Raw genomic sequence first — 21,018 nt, forward strand, 5'->3', positions numbered from 1 at the left:
CTCAGGTCAGGAATGGCCCAGACAAGTCATCTCGTGTAATGCTCTCAGACACTCTGGATGCAGAAACCCAAAAGAGGTGAAGTAGCTCACCAGAGATCATCGCATGGCCAGCTGGGGTTAACCAGAACCTGGTACTGCTGCCTTCTTCCAAATTTGACACTCACCAATAACATTGTCAGAACTGTCTAATAAATCTTCCTGAGAACATGAAGGTGAAGAAGTCCAGATCAATGATTCGTTTCCCACGTGTAGCTGACACCTGGGCCACGGTGTGGCCTCAGGCTGACTCCCATCCCTAGCCGAGTGCACTGTCCCACCCACCAAAGAGCATGTGTTGTCACTGTAATGTGTGTGTCACTGCGCCTGGACAAACAGCCAGGCCGCCTTCCCAAACTCAGAACATATGAAGTACTTCACCTTTGGATTAGGGTGCCGGCCGATGACAAGGCGCACGGGTCCCGGGGGACATTTGCTCAAGATGGAGTGGACTTTGCTTAAAGCAGCATGGCGGACGTTGACCGAGTTCACTTCCAGGATCTGATCTCCGCGGCTAAGGAGGCAACATAATGAACACTGTGCTAACAATCAACTTTTTACAAGGTTTTCTTCTGGGAGAGGTTTCTAATAAGGAATCTTTTCTGAATACTTTATCATAAGGAAACTTTCCTGAATAAAGAAGTATTTCCATCTTTGCATATATGTAAAAGAGCACCACATTCATATAAACACATAGGATTTTAAATTGGCAAAAGCCATTATGCTTATCTACCCAAATTTTCAGAAGTAGTAAAGGTAAATAAAATAGAAAATAAGGACAACAACGCAGGCTAACATTTCTTGAGCACATAGTATATGCCAGGCACTATACAAAGCCATCCACAGAATGGTGCTTGAAGGGGTATTATTATTCCCACTATGTACAGAAGACCACAGGCTCAGAGAGGTCAGCTAGAGGTCACACACTGTTGAACTCAGGTCTGTCTACCCCAATCATCACGTGATAGCCCCTCGACCACCATCAATTTCTTTTTTCCTACCATCTTGAAATGATTATTGTAATATAATTTAAGGAGGAAATATCTGAAGCTCAAAGGTTACCCAAGAATTTGTAAAAACGTTTCAAATTTGAACAAATGAGAAATTGAAGACAAGATGCCCATTTTTGACTTGAAATTATAGGGAGAGAACTCGGGACGAGAGAACAAAGACTCTTTATATGGGGTTTGAAGAATGTTCATTTGGCAGGCTCCAGACATATGGAACCATTCAAGAAAAAAACATCATCTTGGGATGTCATTAAAGGATTTTTTTTCCTTGGGTTCTAAAAGTATATTTTCTTTAATGTACTTTGGATGATTTGCTAACTTTTTTTTTCATATGGAAATTCACTCTGATGATTAACTAAAAACATAATATAATCTATTAACAGGGCCCCAAGATGGCAACCTCAAGGAATGTCATTTTGATAATTCCTCAACTGCTCAAGGACTTAGAAGCTTAGTGGGAAGAAAGGTGATACTGTTTGCACAGAGTGCTTTGTGCAATACATGTATGTTCTTGTGAAGTTTAGATGGGCACAGACCCATCGCAACTATTATATAACAGAACACCTAGGCATGTCTTGTATAAACAGGATACCCATGCTACGACGCAGCTAGCTGGATCAAGAAATCAGACACGCAGTGACTTCAGACAGTAAGCATCTCAACATCACCCCTCAGAAAGGAATGAAACAACAGAAAAGGTTCAAGAGATTACGCTGAATAATAAAGGCATGATTTGAGGACTCTCTTGTATCCAGTGATCCTGAACCATAATGAGCACTTCCCAGCATCTCACTTAATTTCACATAACTGAATATACAAGGGAAAGGAAATGTTTAGAGAATCACAGTTATCTGTATAGAGTTGTGTTTTGTCATTTCTGAAACTGAACTTCTGTGTCCAAATAGAACAACATAGGAAAAGCCAAGATCCAGAGTTCTCTAATTCAACCAAATTTCATTTCACATTTGGAGATGCTATTAATTATAATCCAGGCTATATTTCTGCAACTAATACAAAGATTTAGAATCACATAAAGGAATGTAACAGGGCAGGTATCTGACGTGTATGTTCTCAGAATATCCACAGACATGCCAGGTTTACTACGCACCTCAGATTGCTCTCCATCTTGGCCACGGATCCCGGGGCAAGGCTGTGAATGTAGATGCCCGGAGGGCTGTTCTCCAGGGCCAGGCAGCAGGCGCCAATGCCCAATCCAACTCTGGGCTCTGCCAGAGGCATCATTCAAAGAAAACAACATCAAAAAACAAGCGTGAGTGATTGGAAACTGCATCAATGGATATTCAGACCAACAGTCATTCATTTCTTGACCAGACTCAGAATGTGAATCCTGCTTTTCTTTGCCCACATTGTCACATTCTGTTCATGAAAGGAGTCCCGGCAGAAACACGGCTGAGCCAGACTGGGAATTATTCAATGGTCTACTCTGCTTAGTCTGCAAATCTATTTTTTGGAAATAGGCAGAGTCGAGGTAATATATTTTATTTTGGATGTACAACTTTAGGTTTTCTTTTACCTCTTGTTTTAGCACCTAATCCCTTGATTATTTAATTGCACCTCATATTTCTACAGTGGGTGGGGAGGGAAAGAAAACAGATGTAAAGCAGTATGATTTGGAGATCACCCGTGACTTAGTTATTGGTGTTAACTGTATTCTTAACTATGATCTTTTCTTCTTTAAATGTTTATATTAGCCCTGGAATTAAGCTGGTTAGTGGTTTCTTTAAACAGGAGTCTCGGACACATGGCGATTCATCTGGGGAGAGCTCATAGGACTGTGGGCTCCTGGTAATTCCCCTGCACTTCAGTAAAATGACTAACATCTCCACTTTTGATCCCACTGTCCACTTAGAGAATACCGTATGTTGTTGGTAGCAGATCGTTCCAAAGAAACGATTCATAGGAAAAGTATAAAAAGTTCACATTGTTATGTGAGAGCAGGAAGCAAAGGCGAGGAACAGCTGGCATCACCTTTGTTGAGTGTTACTTCCATGACAATTCTGTCCTTGGGCCCATGGGCCTTCCGACCCAGGGAGGAAGAGTTGCTTTCATCAGAGCCTACCGCCGAGGTTCCCCCACTGGAGTTGAAGTTTGGGGAGCTGGATCTACTCATGTGTGTGGGGGTGGAGCAGGGCGTGAGGCTTGGACTCAGTAACTTTGTGCGTACGGTTAACACAAACAGTCCACTCCGGATTTGCTGAGAAAAACAAAAAGAAAGTAGGGCTGAAACATTCAGACGGTCCCTATGTCAAAGGGTGAAAAACAACAACACTAAACCCAAACCCAAACCAGGAGATGAAGAAAAACATAAGAGAATAAAGGAGATCAATAAGAATGTCGTTACCTTAAAGGTATGAATGGCTTCTTGAAACGTCAAGCCCTTTATTGGTATTCCATTTACATCTAGGATTTCATCCCCTAGTGACCAAATAGGAGAATTACATAAACGTCAAGCTTTAATTTAGGGGAATCTGTCAGTATGCGAATAGGATACCACAGGGTCCCTGATTTACAACTCCATAAAATGAATTTTATCCTTGCATCCACTTTCCTTAGCTTAGCTCCCAGGAATGTCACAAAAGGGGCAATTAATGCATATTTCTTTGCAGTAACTCTGTATTTCCACCTTTAATTAAAACGACTATGGGAAGCATCCAAGTCTTATTCTTTAGCCATTGCCAAGTTTAATATCAGATGTCCTATGTTTAGAGATCAAACTGCAAAAATGGAGTCCCAAGTCTTTCCTCATGGTCTTTGTTTAAAAACTTAAACCCACAGGCAGTGAAGCATGAACGCACACATGTGAGAAGCCACTCCCATCTCTGGGCCCGGAGAATCATCACAGAGCAGGGAAAACCGTCTCAATAACAGAGACAAAAACAAAACAAACCAAAACAAAAACCCACAAACAAAACCAAACCTTGTGAGTTATGATTTAGGAATGGCAGCCCTACCTCTAGCAATAGTCTAGCTGCCCGGTCTTAGTGGTGCTCCAGGTTCTCATCACTAAGCTGGCTCGCTACTAGACGCTTCCGTGTCAGAAATTACTGTAGGCCAATGTCAAACTGCACTCCCATTCTCCCCCCTACCCCCCATCCCGGACTCATCTTCAACTCCAAGAAGGTATAGTTAGGTCATTTTCAAGCTGTTGATAGTGTCTGCTGGGAATAGAAAAGAACTTGAACATCCTGTTGACTTACCAGAGTGTGTTCTAGTTTGTACTCTTGTAACATAGTCTGTTTTTTTTAAAATAACAGTTCATCAAAAACGCTACAAAGCGGCCCCGAGAGAAGAAGAGATGGACCTTGCACAGCAGTGTAGGGCGGAAGAGGGACTTCCCTTACCTATGACAGAGTGCAAAGCAGCCCAAGATCTCTCCATTCCCCTCCCGGGGACGGCCAGTCCCAGGAGCACACTGTGCGCCTGACCAAAGGAACCCTGTCCACGAGTGTAAAAATGTAGCCACTCCCCATGCATTTGTTATGTGCCTTCCCTTCAATGCAATTGCAGAAGTTGTAAAATAAGTGACAGACTCTGTTTAAAAATCACCTGGCGTAGCTGATTACTCAACGAGGTGAGGTTTTGGGTTTGTTCCCACATGGGAAAAGGATGGAAACATTAAAATGATTGCTCAGGCTTTAAAAATCTTCATACCAGATTTAAAGACGACAGACCATTCAACAGGTTGGAAATCCATTTCAACGACTTGTCTTTATTGTAAATGAATACAGATGGAAAAAAAAGAGTATTAGGAAGGCTCGAGTGCTATTAACCTTTCCTAACTATTGATTTCTCCTCCGTTTTGCTGCAGTCCACCAGCGCTGCAGGGAGACTGTCAATCAAGCGAACACAGGGCACATCCATTATGAAAATGCTCTGCTGCTAGAACTTTCCGTTGTTCTGTACACGGACACAGACACCACCTGGGAGCCAACCCTTCCTCTAAGAGAGAGAAATAAGGACTCTGCCATCAAAATATGAAGCCTGCTCACGTCTCATCATTAGCATCCAGGCTTCCAGGGTCACTCTGCCTGAAAAAGGAGACTCCAACTCACTCTACCCTATATAATAAAGATGTAATAAGCAAATGGTTGTTACACCGTGAAGCGTTAACAACCGGATCACGGATCAGCAGGAGGGTGGGGCAGCGAGCTACAAGCGGGCAGCAGAGAGCTACAGGAGGGGGCAGGGCAGCAAGCTATTGGGGGGGGGGGCAGGGGCGCGGAGGGAGCTACAGGAAGGCAGCAGTGAGCTACTGGCTACAAGCGGGCAGTGGAGAGCGACTGGAGGGGGCAGGGCAGCAAGCTACCAGAGGGGACGGGGGAAGGGGAGCTACATGAGGGCGGAGAGCTACTGGAGGGCGGTGGCGAGCTACTGGCGCACGGATTCGTACGCAGGGCTACTAGTCAGTTAATAAAAAACAACAACAGTTTCATACAGCAGCACCTATACTTTGAGCCAACTGAAATGAGCAGTCACACCATTTTTGAAGGTAACTAGAAATATTGTGATTTAATCATCTCATGAAGGAAGTGTATTGATGAAAAGGAAGAAAAATCAGAATTCATGAACAAGTTCTGTGGACCTAATGTACAGCATGGTGACCACAGTTAACAATACTAAGTTATATTCCTGAAATTGTTCAGAGAGCAGGTCTTCAATGTTCTCACCCTACACACACAAAACAAGTGACGTGAGGTGATGGAGGTGTTAACTAACTTTACTGTGGTAATCATTTCACAATATATAAGTGTATCATATCATGTCATACACCTTAAACTGACATAGTTATCTATCAATTACATCTCCATAAATCGGCGTGTGGGGGGAAGCACTTGTTTAGTATGTTTGTGTGAGCGGTAAAATAGTAGGTGCTGTGGAGAACGTAAAAGATGTGTACGTATCCAGCCCACAAACTCTCAGAAATTTTCCAAACAAGAAACCTGATCAAAGACCAAAGGAATAAGGTAGATATTTAAAGACCCGAATAAAAATAGCAAGCCACTTTTCACATATCTCATTTAATCCTCACAACAACTCTTCAAGGTGGGTATAGTTCCCCGTGTTTTTAAGTGAGGAAAGGGAAGCTCAGGTTACAACTGTCCAAGGTCACAATGTGGTAAGTGCTGGATTCAGCCCCAGCTGCTGTGCTCCCAAGCCCACAGCCCCAACTGCTGTGCGTTCACTCCACACCTTGCAAAGGGGCAGATTCCCATGAAAGCAGAGCTCACCCCCACTGAGGACACCCAGAGGCTCTCTCCTACCTTCCTTAAGTCTTCCATCCTCGGCAGCTGATCCATTTGGGAAAATGGTCTTGACAAAAATCCCCATCTGTCCTCGAATGCAGTCTCGACCTCCGGCAATGCTAAAGCCAAGGCCCTGCACCCAAAGCAGATGGAGGTCCAGGTTGTCACTGCAGTACTTACCTGAGGGCATCCTTCCCATTTCAGTATTGAACGGAGGTGTCTTCCCGCCATGCCCATAGTTAAGGCAAAAGGGTGTGACCATCTCACTCAGAGGCCCACAGGACAGTACGCCTGGGAAGCCACTCACATACATATAAAGGACACGTAATCTATTCCTCTTTAAACGTTTGTTAATTTCATATAAAAACAACAACAATAAAAAGTAACCATTTAGAAAATACATGCTAACTTTCGCCTGAGGGCAAACAGCGGGCAGAAGAGCGCTCACCTTGCCCTTTTCTTTGTACAGCCCGATGATGGAGATGACCGACGGCCGGATGAGCCTCCACGGAGACTCCACCTGCGTGGTGCTCAGGGAGCGGGTGGACTTCTTCACGATGTGGTATTCCTACGGTCAGCAGACAGAAGGCCAGAGAGTCCCAGCTGCCCTTCTGGGCCTCTGGCATCAGATACGTTCAGATTCTGAAAACCTCAGCTGTCTTTGGGGTGAGGTAGCCATTCCTCCCTGGTCCAGAGGCTTTAAGAAAGTTTATTATAAAGAACACTGGAGGGCCCTGGCCGGGTGGCTCAGTTGGTTGGAGCATCGTTCCATACACCAAAAGGTTGCGAGTTCGATTCCTGGTAAGGGCATATACCTAGGTTGTGGGTTCGTTACCCAGTCGGGGCACGTATGGGAGGTAACTGATCAATGTTTCTCTCTCACAGAGATCTCTCTCTCCCTTCCTCTCTCTCTAAAAACATCAATAAAAACATATCTTCAGGTGAGGATTTAAATAAAACAAAAACAAAATGCTTTAAATAGAAGCAGAGGAATAGATCCTCCTGCAATAAATGGCCACACCTTCTTCCTCCACAGAAAGAACGGCTCAGAGGCCGCAGACATCTGGTATTTCTTTCCTCAACTGTACTCCACGGATCCTGCTTCTGGCTTTCTGGAATGGAGTCAGGAACCAGAAACCCAGAGGCCTCAGAGCTGTAAGATGACCACCCTGGGTTAGGGTGCCCCCCCCCCGCCCCCCGCCTGGAAGTCACCCCCTCTCCCCACCCCAAGTTCATAATCATGGTTAGGAACCATTCCCCATTTTAAGCTTAATTCTCTCACTCAAAAACTTAGTAAGCCCTTGTTTCTTATAAAATCCAAACCGCAAACCCAGATAACTGTTATTCTGCATAAAACATCCTGCTGAGCAACTGCAGCAGCTTCAGATCTAATCCCTCATATGTGCACAATAAAATATTTTCCAGCGCAAATCTCCATCTCTATCCTGTCCACCGCCCAGTATATACATGTGCAAGCAGGGCACACCATTATAACCTAAACAAGAGATTCTACAAATCTATTGCTAAAACACTTGTGTAGTCTAGCTCCTTGCAATTCTTCTTAGAATAAATTTCTTAAATGACAGATATTCCAGTATAAGCAAAAAAAAAAAAAAAAGACTTCATATTTAATATGAGAAAAGAGACATCAGAAATAGTTTGTATCCTTAATGGATATATTCTACAGTCAAAGGTAGAAACGAGATGACGGCTAACATTTTTGTATTCCCGGCAGCTTAGAACAATTATATTTTGCAGTTTTACAAACTATCTGGCAGCTATGTTGGCCTCCCAGACTCTGTCTGATTCAATAAAAACAAACAAACAAACAAAACAAAAAAAACCAACCAGATGTTGGCTTGGCAAGGTTACCACCCTCTTACTGAAAACACTGTGGAAATGGCCTGACACAGCCCGAGGGTTTTCAACCCCTGAGTACCCAGGTGCATGTGTGGATTCGTAAGGGAACTCTCTCTGATCACCAATCTCCAGCAGCACCCACTCCATCTCCCCTTGGGGAACCAGTGGGAACCGAGGCCTGTGGTACCTTCTAGACCTCTGCTGTCCAGTATGGCAGACACCAGCCACCTGTGGCTGTCTATGTTCAAATGAAGATGAATTAAAATAAAAAACATAGCCCTGTCTTGCCAGCCACTTTTCATGTGCTCAGCAGATACCTGCGGCTACCATTCGGGGCAGTACAGGCATAAAACATTCCCATCATCGCAGAAAGTTTTAGTGGAGCGCTCTATTCTAGACAATACTTTTTAGTGGAGGAAGAGAGAACAACAAAAAAGAAAGGTGCGAATCCCGAGAGAAAAAGAGAAGGGCAGAGAATAGAAAGAGAAGACAAGAGAAAGGACAATTCAAAGAGGTTAAAAAAGTCTTTTCCCTTAATCTTTACTAGCCATGTTTCCTTGTTCCTGGAAGCCTGGTTAGAAATAGGTATTTGCAGGCTATAAATATGGTCAGGTTTCCTCAGCAGGCCACTATCTCAGGGCCAGACATCCTTGGCTGTGATGGCAGCCAACCCTCTCATTTCCACACTAACTGAACCAGCCCGACCACGTGGCTCCTTCCCTTTCTGGTCTGATGGTGCCAGGACTCAAAGAACCTTCTACGGGTTCCCCAGAGACTGAGTCTGCTTCCAACTTGGTTATGAGATGTCTACCCAGTTTCACCTGAGCTGAGGATGATGTAATTGAGGAAGAGTTCCCGTTCGGGGTGATGGAGCCCCAAACACTTGCAGGGGTGGGGACCGTCCAGCCTGTGGGCCATATAAGGCCTGCGAAATCACTTGGTCTGGCCCTGCCAAGGCCTTGGGGGTGTGTTAATTAAATGTTTGACCAAATATAGCAGGCTAACTTTTAAGTTGATAATTCTGTATGGCCCGTGAATGATGTTGTAAATATCCCAATGGCCCTTAACAGAAAAAAGGTCCCCCACCCCTGACGTATGGGGCCAGGCCCTGGAATATTAAAAGTCAGCCGAAACCGGTTTGGCTCAGTGGATAGAGCGTTGGCCTGCGGACTGAAAGGTCCCGGGTTCGATTCCGGTCAAGGGCACATGCCTTGGTTTCGGGCACATCCCCAGTAGGGGGCGTGCAGGAGGCAGCTGATTGATGTTTCTAGCTCTCTATCTCTCTCCCTTCCTCTCTGTAAAAAATCAATAAAGTATATTAAAAAAAAAAAATCACTGCCCACTTCACCCCTCTCTGCAGCCCCCTCTGACCCTGGCTATTTGAGTCATTACTGTGTAACAGGCAGGATCCCAGGCACAGCATAGGCACATACACACACACCACACACCCCTTTCCCTCTCTCACATGACCCAACGTCCACCCACCCAGTTGTTAAACTGATCCCGACATGCCCACTAAACCAGTGATGGTGGTTCACCAGACCATGAGGTGCCATTGTCTCCAGGCAGCTGAAGACAGCTCTTGGTTCTAAAACACATAGTAGGAAGGGGATTAAAATGTCAGGATCCAACAAGGGATTGTTTTCACCTACTGTTTTCAAATATTAGGCTGACCTCCTTCTAGCCTCCCCGAACAGTCCTCACTCCCTGTATAATATCTCTAGTCCCAAATACTCCTGGCCCACATAGACAAGCAGTTCTTCAGAACACAGATGCTCTTGCTTGTCTTTGAAAGGATAAAAGAAAGCCCAGAGACCCAGGGGTAGAAGCGTGCTCTCCCATCCCTGACTGGTCAACTGCGACTGCATGAGAAAGCAAGAGGCTCCATGGCACTGGCTACCTGTGATCCCGAAGACTCCAGTAGTTGGGGTAGAGAGTGCTTCCGGCCATCTCGGGACACCTCCAACATCCTGGCCCGGGGGTCCCCGTTTCGCACCATCAGCTCATTATATTCTTCAACAGACTCCAGACGGTGTACACCCCCTGGAAAATACAGGGGAAAAAGACATGGCTTGATATGGGATGAAAAGAAGCTTAAGAGCATACATAGGTAGACATGTTGCATTTATACCCACACTCATGGTTTTTAGAAGGGCTGGTGTCCAATTCTTTCAAAGCACCAAGCTCACCACATTCTGCCATCAAGCTCTGCGTAAGTTCAGTATGTGTTGAGGCCATTGATGCCAGATTATTTTAAAAAGTGCCAGTTTTTAAAGGAACCAGATAAGGGCAATGTATATATTTCATCCAGGTAAGATGTAGCCATGGTTGATAAGGCAATAAACAACAGTGAGAATGCTTGAGTAGATGGTTTTCTAGTGATGGAGGAATATCACTTTGTGGTTGCTATACTAGTAGTTCCATTGTTGGGGCAGATGGGTGTTTTTCATGTATAATAATGACTTTTTAAAATGAACTTAAAAGAATTATAACAACTTACAGAAATGTGCACGAATAAGTGTACAGTTCCATGAAATTTCACAAAGTGGATGTACCAATAACCAACACCCAAACCAAGAGACAGAATCTTGCCAGAACCCCAAAGCCCATTTTTGTGCAACTAACCACCTCTCGCCCCAGGTAACCATTAAACCTATTTCTAACATCATAGATCACTTTTGCCTATTTTCAACCTTTATATAAATGAACACATACAAGATGTACTTTTGTGTATATATGGCTCCTCATTCTTAGCATTTGTTTGTGAAATTCCACCATGCTGTTGCATGCCCAGAGATCGTCCATCCCACTTCTGTGTGCTATTTCATTGTATAAACATACCACAATTTATTATCTATTCTTCTGCTGATGAACATTTGGTTTATTTCCAGTTTTTAGGTCTAGAACAAGGATTAGCAAACTTTTTTTTGTTGTTGTAAAGGCTAGATAGTCAATGTTTTAGGCTTTATAGACCACAAATGGTCTCTATTATTTACAAAACTTTCTAATAACCCACTGAAAATGTAGAAAGCATTTCTAGCTCGTGGGCTATACAAATATAGCTGTGGATGGTAGTTTGCTGACCCTGATCTAGAATATGCTGTTATTGAACATTCTTGTAGCTGTCGTGTCTGCTGAATGCAGATCTAGGAGTGGAGTTGCTGGGTTACAGGTACACATGTACCTTACAATGTCGAATCCCCAGTGTGTGTGAGTTCCAGTTTCTCCACATCTGTGTCATACTTGGTGGTGGCAGTCTTTTTATTTACTTATTTTATTTTATTATTATTATTGTTATTTTAGTGGTGGCAGTCTCTGTAATTTTAGCCACTCTGGTGGATATAGAATGGCATTTCATTGTGGTTTTAATTTACATATCACTGATGACTAATGAGATTGAGCTTCTTTTAAAATATTCATTGGCCATTTCTCTTTTGTAAAGTTGTGAAGTGGCTGTTTAACTTGCCTTTTCACTCTCTTAATGTTATTTTTTTGATGGGTCAAAGTTCATTATATTAACACAGTACAACAAATAGATTTTTTTCTTTTTGGTTAGTACTGTTGGGCCCTGTTTAAAAATTTTTTATAAAAAAATATAAAAAAATTTTTATAGTGATCATATTTAAAGAGACCCTTGCTATTTAAAAATAAGATAATTTAAGGGACTTAAATCTTAAATCATATTTAATTACATTGAATATAGTAACCATAATCATATTATAATGTTCACATTATACTCGATATCAGCGATTTTCAACCTTTTTCATTTCATGGCACATATAAACTAATTACTAAAACTCTGTGGCACAACAAAAAAAAAATCTATTTTTTGCCGATCTGACAAAAGAATAGGCATAATTTTGATTCATTCACGTTGAATGGCTATTGTCATTTTTTGACAATCTAAGGGAAAAGAGGTCAGTTCCTTCGACTAATAGGTATTGAATGTTTTAAACATTCTTGCAGCACACCAGTTGAAAATTGCTTCACTGTGTGTGTGTGTGTGTGTGTGTGTATCTGTGAATATAACTATATACACATACAGATTCTTTGAAATATCAAGCTATCCTAGACCATGTGATGTTTTATTTGAAGACCTAAAATTTCAATTTACCTAAAAGTTTTTCATGGGATAAAACAAGCTGATCCTGTACTCTTCTACAAATAATGTATTGATGAATTTCTAATAGTGATGAAAAAAAATAAAAAAAAAACAGAATAGGACTAACAGTTATTTTATTTTATTATTATTATTATTTTAAAAATATATTTTATTGATTTTTTAGAGAGAGAGGAAGGGAGAGGGATAGAGAGAAACACTGACGAGAGAGAAACATCATTGATCAGCTGCCTCATGCACACCCCACAAAGGGGATCGAGCTGCAACCTGGGCATGTGCCCTGACCATTGGCCTCTTGGTTCCTGACTGGATGCTCAACCACTGAACTACACCAGCTGGGCCTGACAGTTATTTTAAAATGGACATCACTAAAGGCATGGCTTTTCAAAAGCTGAATATTAGCTTTGTTATACAGGTCTTCAAACACCTGAAATTCCTTTGCAGTCAAAGAAAATTTTCCATTTAAAGAGATCACAAGCCTAAGGCATGAACATGGATAAATCAAAAACACCAAAATTAAAAGGGAACCCTGCTGGCAAAAAAAGAAGGCATGAAGTAATGAAAACTCAGGTTAGAATTTCAGAAAAAAAATGTTCCATGAAATCGCTTCAGTCATTTTTGGAGCCAGACTGGGCAAAAATCGTAGTGGAAATGGCTGGAACCTCTTTACAGAACCTCCTTAATAATTCATGACCAGATTAATCTATCTTGGCATGCTTACTCATCTGAAACAGATTTATTAGAAGAAAATTCCTTTGGAGCTGACAGGGAGGCACTTGCCATCCACAGAAGAGAAACCACATACGGTAGTGTCTGTAGATAATACACTGATATGTGACGACCACAGCGACTTGCTTTTAAGAAACTATGAAATAAATACCCACGTTTACAGGACAGACAAACGAGGAGCTCATCACATTAAAACCTCTGTATTCAAATGTCTGTAGACGGAACATATTTCACTGCACTGAATGCAGACCCAACTCCTTAAGCCTCTTTAACAGGTTTCCAAATTGCTTTTCCAGTCTTATCTCCCACTACCTGGCTGCATGAATTCATTGCTCTAGCCTGCTGATTCTCAAAGGAGAGGATCTGTCCAAAACCGGCATCCTTCCCAAAACTGGGGAGCCCATAAATATCATTTGACGGTTTACCCGACTTCGCCGGCACCCTCACCTCCCGCCCCAGGCGTCTCCTTTCCCCTAATCGCTCTGACAAGCTCGGCTGGGCTGCAGCCCTGACTGATGAATTATTGGATCTTGCAGATAGACGAGGAGGGAAAACAGTTGCCCAAAACTTCTCTGACCAGTTTTCCCCATTGCCCCTAAGCATTTCTTGTGCATTTTTTCACGCGTCTAGGCCACTGCTTTCCTTCGCTTCTGTTCTACCAAACCCTGCCACGGTCCTGGCCCTCCTGTGTCCTGCCTCCTCTGAATGCCCGAGCGCCACAGCCCAGAGACTTCCAGGCTTTGCACCTCTGCACGTGCCTTGGCCTCACGTGCTTGAGCACCTTCCTGTCTGAAAGCCCCAGAGCATCTGCCCTCCAGAGGGAAAGAGAACAGTGACGATGACAAGGATGATGGGACATTAATGACAATGGAGACATCAGCGGCAGCTACCACATGGTGAGGGCCTACTGCTACCACACCTCGGACTGGCACTGCCATATGCATTCCCTCAACTCAGTCTTACACAAGGCCTGGCGCTGAGAAGGCACTCACACTGATCGGCAGAATAAAGGAAGAAACAGAGAAACAGAGACGTGAAGCCACCCGTCTTAGGCCACACAGCCAGGAGTGGCAGAGCTGGGCAGTGCTCCTTCCACATTCCTCCACGGCCCTGTCATGGCCTTGAGTGTCTGGGAAGGACACAGAAAGAGAGGGTGGCATCCATTTGTGGTGCAGCCAGGCCTGGATTTACTGCTCAGTTGTGTGTGCTGCTCATTCAAAACAGAACAGTTAGGGAACCATGGATCTGGAAGGTCCTCGGCGGGACCCCCTCCCCACATATCTATCAGTGAATCCTCACACTGGGGAACAGGATTCGTTTCAAGACAGGAGGGTGAGAAGACCTGTCTGGGAGCGGATCTTCTGGGGGGCATTGAATGAGTGACCTTTGGGATCCCCTTCACTTCTCTGGTCTCACCCGTTAAATGAGGAGCGTGACTGCCCTGGTTCCAAAGGTCCCTCCTAGTTCCCCAGAGCTCAGTGCCCGCCCCTGGGAACGGTTTCTAAGGTGCTGATCAGCTCCGCCAAGACAGCTGACCTACAGATCTCCTCTCTGCCCCGGTGACTTCCCGTCCCAAACACACGCAGGATTTCCCTCAGTGGTTCCTCGGGCCCAGAGGGAGCTGGTCTCTCTCTCCACGTGAGGAACTTCGGCACCATGTCCCTCCTTGGCCTTACCAGCCTCTGGTCAGCACACTGTGCTTGTCACAGACCCACCTTCTCGCAGATACATCCTGCCTCATTGCTCTGAGTTACAAATGCAAAGCAATCCATTTTGTTATTCAAAAAACAACATGGATGTGTTTCACGGTGCGAGAATAACTCCATAGAGGGCCAGGCAGTGGGGGAGGGGTGCTCTTGGTCAACAGGCATAGATGTGAGTGGTGGGACGAGGAAACAGACCTTTTTTGATGTTAACATACATGCTTTGTGCTAGCTGCTTTCGTGTGAGTTTATTATTATTATTTTCAAAAATCGGCTCAACCTTTCAACGTCAGTGTTATCATCGCCCTTTTTCTGGTGAGGAAGTGGAAGTTCAGGGACATTAAATAACCAGCCCTAGGTAGTCGGGTAACAAGAGCTGAGAGGCAGGCTTGGTTCTGCCGAGCTTCCCGACTCTTCTTCCTGTTCTCCCAGATGCCGTGTGCCAATGGGTAGCCAGGGTCGACTGCTCCATCAGGCCACACACACAATGCTGAGGGCCCACGCCACTTTCAGGGCCCATAAAAATGGTTTAATTTCTTTTAAATTCAGAAGAACATAATAGTAGTGAATAGCTAACACGTCCGGCTTGTAACTTTATACCAACGCAGTCATAAAACATAATTTTTAGTTTAAGACAGGAAACAGCCATCAAGGCGAAAGTGCCTGGGGTCCACGGAAGCCGTGGGGTCCCAGCACTAACTTTCTCCCTCAGGACACAGGCCAGCTGCTCTAAGGAGGTGCCCAGGAAAAGTCAAATCTGCTTGTTCCAAAAGCTGCAGCTCCACCCCTCTCCCACTTAGTTGAAATGCAGATTTCATATGATATAAATAGCTCTTTGCCCCTGGTTCTGGAGGACCAAGGGCTTGGGGGAGAGGTGTGCTTGCTGAAAAATAGCCACCAGAATATTCCTGTGAAAGGGTCGCCTGAAGTCCTATGGAAGTCAACGAACCACACACACAGGAAATTTAAATCTAAGAGACAAACAGAGATGTTGACATTCACTTTATTATGACCCAAAAATATCATGTGGGAAGCCAGGCTGAATGCAGTTTTATTCCTGGGACATGAAGTATCTAAAGGAAAAACAAGCCCTAGCTGGTTTGGCTCAGTGGATAGAGCGTTGGCCTATGGACTGAAGGGTCCCGGGTTCGATTCCAGTCAGGGCACATGCCCAGGTTGCGGGCTCGATCTCCAGTAGGAGGCATGCAGGTGGCAGGCAATCAATAATTCTCTCTCACCATTGATGGTTCTCTCTCTCTCTCCCTCTCTGAAATCAATAAAAATATATTTTAAAAAAAGAAAACACAGTTTTGGCTCTGGCAGGGTAGCTCAGTTGGTTAGTGTCATCCTGATGTGCCAAGGTTGGGAGTATGATCCCCAGTCAGGGCACATACAAGAATCAACCAAATGCATAAATAAGTGGAACAAAAAGTCAGTGTTTCTCTCTCTCTCTCTCCCACTCCCTCCCACCACTCTCAAATCAACAAACGTAAACAAAGAGAAAGGTAAAAAAATTGTTGAGTTTTTAAAAAATATATATTTTTTTATTTCAGAGAGGAAGGGAGAGCAAGAGAGAGACAGAAACATCAATGATGAGAGGGAATCATTGATTAGCTGCCTCCTGCACACTGGACCAAGCCCACAACCCAGGCATGTGCCCCTGACAGAATCGAACCTGGGACCTTTCAGTCTGCAGGTCAAGGCTCTATCCACTGAGCCAAACCGGGTAGGGCCAATGTTGAGATTTTTAAAGAAAAGAAGGGCTCATCCTGCTAATGGTTATATATTCCCACTCCTGAGGCTAGAAGTTCATTTTCAGAAAGATGGTATCAGATAAAGAGCTTCACTTACCCGAAAGACGACTTTTGAGCTTCATTTTACTGTTGCCCTGCTTGGGACTTTCCAGGTTTCCCTTGGAATCCTCAGAGCCACACGAATCACCTGCCCCAGGGACCTGAAATGCAGAGAGCACAGAGCTGATGTGGGAGGTTGGCACAATCCCTTCTGAGACGTTATCTCAAGGCTCAAGGAGCAGCAATCTAGGTATCACGTGAGGTATTAGGATCAAAGCACAGTCTGCTGATAGCCTGGAATCACGCCGGCCAGTTCTTCCTCTGCAGGCACCTCACGGCACAGCACAGAACCAGGGAGGGTTCTCAGTTTGTAGGCCTCTAGGGGCCTTTTCATTTCTTGAGAAAACTTGTTGGACAAGATCACCCATGTCGGGACAAAGCCACAACCAGAGCCCGGGTCTCTTGACGTGTGGGCTAGTGCTTCTTCCTACAGTGCAAGTCGCAACAAATATTAAACCAGAAATGGAAGCTTAATTCTAAGGTTCTTAAAATACAGCAAAATCTTGATTTTTGTGGCAGCCAAATAATCACACCCCTCAGGTCAACCAAGTTCCATGTGCTACACTCCTGAGGACTGATTAAATACCTCCCGGAATCCAGCATTGCCGGGCTATGCGGAGGTGTCCACACAAGGTCAGCCCACACACACATCGTGAGGTGTTATGTCTACACTCTGGACCTCAGAGTGATGCAGAAAGGAGGATCCCAAGGTCCAGTGGGTCCTCCTTCTGAGAAAAGCCAATCATGCTTTAAAAAAAACCACAAACCCAAACTATGCTTATTAGAGAGGAGACTTATGCACTGAGAGTGTTTCTAAAACATTGTGGGGATAAATTTACATGTATGAAACTCATGAGATACATCAAGCAGGAGCCTTCCCATTTGAGATTTTATTTTTCTTTGAGGTCCTGGAGGAAATAAAGTCATAGTAATTAAAACAGATAAGATTCACGTGAAGGAACATGTGTACATTTTAAAATGACGCAGATATCCTTTAACACTTAGCAGTCATTGGAAAGTCATGTAGTTATAATGTAAAAAACCTCTGAATTTTAATGGATAATAAAGATTATACATTGTGTCTAAAATTCTGTATATAAAAATGTATAACTAAGCACTGAGAGTAATTTCCCAGGTAAACTACCTTTTAAGAGGGAATTGTTTATATAGATAATGTATGTAATACATACAATTTGGAAGATTTCCCCTTCGCCCTCAAGTTCAAGTGTCTTTCTGGATGAGAAACAGGGATAAAAAGGCCTGAGAAATGAGGAGATGCAGGCAAACTGAGGGAGGGGCTTTGGGAAAAGAAATTATTCCTAATATATAAAACCAAGATAAATTTGGTGAATTCCTATTACAATGTCAGGGATTGGCAGGTCTCCAGGTTTAAATTATGAAGTGAAGGCAAGAATAGGATCCTGAAGATGATTTTAGAGATTCTCTAGAGAGATGCCTTTCCCAGCCCCCAACTGTGACATTAATTCATACATCGTGCAAAAAAAAAAAAAAAAAAAAAAAAAGTCTTGGAGACATGCCAGAGACCCAGGGCACAGAAGGAGACATGCAAATAGAAACAACCTGGGAGAAGCCTGGTTTAAACATGTTATGGAAAGAACCTGTCACCAGACTGTAAACAGCAATTACGGGAGAAGGAGTTAAGTTCCTGGTTCTTTTTTTTTTTTTTTTTTCCTTGTTTGAAACCAGCCCACAGACTACAAGCACTGTGAGGCCAGCTTCACTGTTACTTTTCCTCCTCTACGACCACCAAGATCGGTGTTCAGATCCGATGGGAAAGGGAACCGGAGGGTCAAGTTCCTGGTTCTTGCTGGTTCCACCGCCTGACCCTGCGATCAGCCTACAGAGAAAGGTGCTCCTTGGATTTGCAAGTCATTACCTCCTCTGGTGCCCATTAGGTGGGCAGTTATGGGTGGCCAGGGCCCAACCTATCTGCAAGTCTGTTTGAGAAGCTCATGTTGAGGAAGAAAAACCATCCAGTCTACGGTTTCTGGACTTAGAAAGTTCCCTTCGTCCATTTTCTCCTCTATTTTTTCCCCCAGCACAGCCCCAGGTTTTCATACAATCAGAAGTTCTGAAGGTGACATCAGCACTCACAGGAATAACCAAGAAGAAAAGTGGCCTGCCCACGGTTTCTCAACTCACTACAGGTGAAGGCTGTGACTTTGTCTTCAGTCTCCTGATTTCCAGCATCATGTATTACCAGGATGTTCTCCCCCTCCATCCTAAGATGCTTTTAAATTAATAACTTGGGATGACCAATACTGAACCATACTGTATAATTCCATTCACCTCTATTTTCCCCACTTAATTTTTGCAGCAAACATGTGTCCCAAGGTAAGTAACATCTCCATTTGACAGATGAGGAAATAAAACTGGGACCCTTGTATATAACCGAGACCCTTTTGTGTAGGTGGATCCAGGATCTAGCACAGACTGTGTGTGAAGAAAGTCAGTCCAAAATGAATGGTGTAGAGTTTTACAAGGGCACACAGGCACCGTGTCCAATCTGAGTCCTTGCGATGCGAACACAAACGCTGTAAATGCTTCTTGATTTTCAGAGTCTGAGGGAGGTGGTTTAGAAGAATCATGGCCTTAAAGAACAGTCTTTTACTTTCTTCTTTAGTCCTCAAAGGCACCAGAGAATGAAACGAGATTTGGTTTCTGTGATCTATGTAATACCAGTAAGATTTGTTATACCAAAGAAATCTCCTGGTAAAGATATGTCATGTTACTATGGAAAGCCTGTAGCTCAAACCAATTAAGAGTGGACCAGAGATCTCGCGAAACATTGCGGGAAGTGTTGCAAAAGACACACTGGAGGGCTCCAGGCAGGGGTGAAATCTCATTTCAGATCCCTCTCAAAGTGTTGGCAAGGGGCTCTGGATTTCAATGAAAGCATGTCCCCCTGTAACCGAAAACTGGCCTGGCATGATTTTAGGTGGCTGGTAACTCAAAGAACAGGAAGTAGGCCGCTTAGATACATTAGTTCCAGGTTACTGTAGGGAGTAGCAACACATGAAGTGCAATTTTGATTACAACATGCCTCTCTTTAGTCTTAGGACTACTGTCTGAAAAGGTCCACTCTCTAAGAAAGTCCCCCCTTTCTTGTTTTGTTTTTGTTCGTTTTTTTGTGAAGCACAGAACAAATCAAACTCTTCTGGAACTGATGCCATTTTAGTTGTTCTAAAATGAAATGTGCAAAAGGTTCTCCTGGAAGGCCTTTGGCTCAAGAAACAGTTAATACAATCTATTATTCATCAGCCATTTCTAATTCACGTGTCATACAACAAAGCCATTATATTAATGGACTTGGATAGAACTCGCCAATTTCCAAGTTGGAGCGTCTCTGCTCCCACACCTGTAACCTATGAGATTTTCTCTCAGTGAATAAGATGTCTAGCTCTTGGTTTTATAGTGAGGAGACAGGGCAGAGGGGTTAAGAGTCCACCTGCCTGGGCACAAATCATTTATTAGCCATTTAGGAACATTAATGTCAACATTTCTGAACTTCAGTGTCCTCTCATCTGAAAAAATGAGGCTGGATTTAAGAATTAAATGACAGCTCTAGCTGGTTTGGCTCGGTGGATAGAGCATCAGCCTGCAGACTGAAGGGTCCCAGGTTCGATTCCGGTCAAGGGCATGTACCTTGGTGCGGGCACATCCCCAGTAGGGGGAGTGCAGGAGGCAGCTGATCGATATTTCTCTTTTATTGATGTTTCTAACTCTCTATCTCTCTCCCTTCCTCTCTGTAAAAAAATCAATAAAAAAAATTAAAAAAAAAAGAATTAAACGACAAAAAAGAAACAAACAAAAGAATTAAATGACACACCATAAAATTATTTTTGTTGCTACTTCATAACTGTAATTTTGCTACTGTTAGGAATCGTAATGTAAATATCTGTGTTTTCCCATGGTCTTAGGCGACCCTGCTAGCAGTTCTCAACCTGTGGGTCGCGACCCACAGGTTAAGAACTGCTGCTGTAGAGCCTAAGACCATCGGAAAACACAGATATTTACATTACGATTCCTAACAGTAGCAAAATTACAGTTATGAAGTAGCAACGAAAATAATTTTATGGTTGGGGGTCACCACAACATGAGGAACTGTATTAAAGGGTTGCAGCATTAGAAAGGTTGAGAACCACTGCTATAGAAGGTAACAGATTTAATTAACGAATAAAGCAAAAGAAATGAGGAACCAAAACAAACAAACAAAAACAAAACATGTCAGCTTCGTGGATTTAAGTTGAAGAAAAAAGCTCCATAAAGTTACTGTAAACTTACCTTCTTAAGGTAAGAAGACAGCTTTACTTATTTAAAAAAAAAATAGCTTTAATATATTCCAAGAGTCATAAATAACAACTAGACCGGCTGGTGTGGCTCAGGTGGTTGAGCATCAACTTATGAACTAGGAGGTCACGG

General features: G+C 43.5%; 1 protein-coding gene and 1 pseudogene across 1 annotated transcript in view; both read right to left on the bottom strand.

Moving 5' to 3' along the window:
- The window catches only part of PDZD2 (PDZ domain containing 2), a 115,684-nt gene that overhangs the window by 26,699 nt on the left and 67,967 nt on the right, over window positions 1–21,018 (bottom strand). Inside the window, exons 6-13 of the mRNA XM_054714352.1 lie at window positions 16,574–16,676; window positions 10,071–10,213; window positions 6,759–6,878; window positions 6,329–6,443; window positions 3,409–3,482; window positions 3,036–3,261; window positions 2,155–2,272; window positions 418–550 (exon numbers count right to left, since the gene is read on the bottom strand). Of these exons, the coding sequence (XP_054570327.1) occupies window positions 418–550; window positions 2,155–2,272; window positions 3,036–3,261; window positions 3,409–3,482; window positions 6,329–6,443; window positions 6,759–6,878; window positions 10,071–10,213; window positions 16,574–16,676 (1,032 nt within the window). The remainder of the gene's footprint in view (window positions 1–417; window positions 551–2,154; window positions 2,273–3,035; window positions 3,262–3,408; window positions 3,483–6,328; window positions 6,444–6,758; window positions 6,879–10,070; window positions 10,214–16,573; window positions 16,677–21,018) is intronic.
- On the bottom strand, window positions 18,267–18,386 carry LOC114230213 (small nucleolar RNA SNORA61; annotated as a pseudogene).

Source organism: Eptesicus fuscus, chromosome 4 (assembly GCF_027574615.1).
Source record: "Eptesicus fuscus isolate TK198812 chromosome 4, DD_ASM_mEF_20220401, whole genome shotgun sequence".
In the NCBI taxonomy this organism is placed as follows: domain Eukaryota; kingdom Metazoa; phylum Chordata; class Mammalia; order Chiroptera; family Vespertilionidae; genus Eptesicus; species Eptesicus fuscus.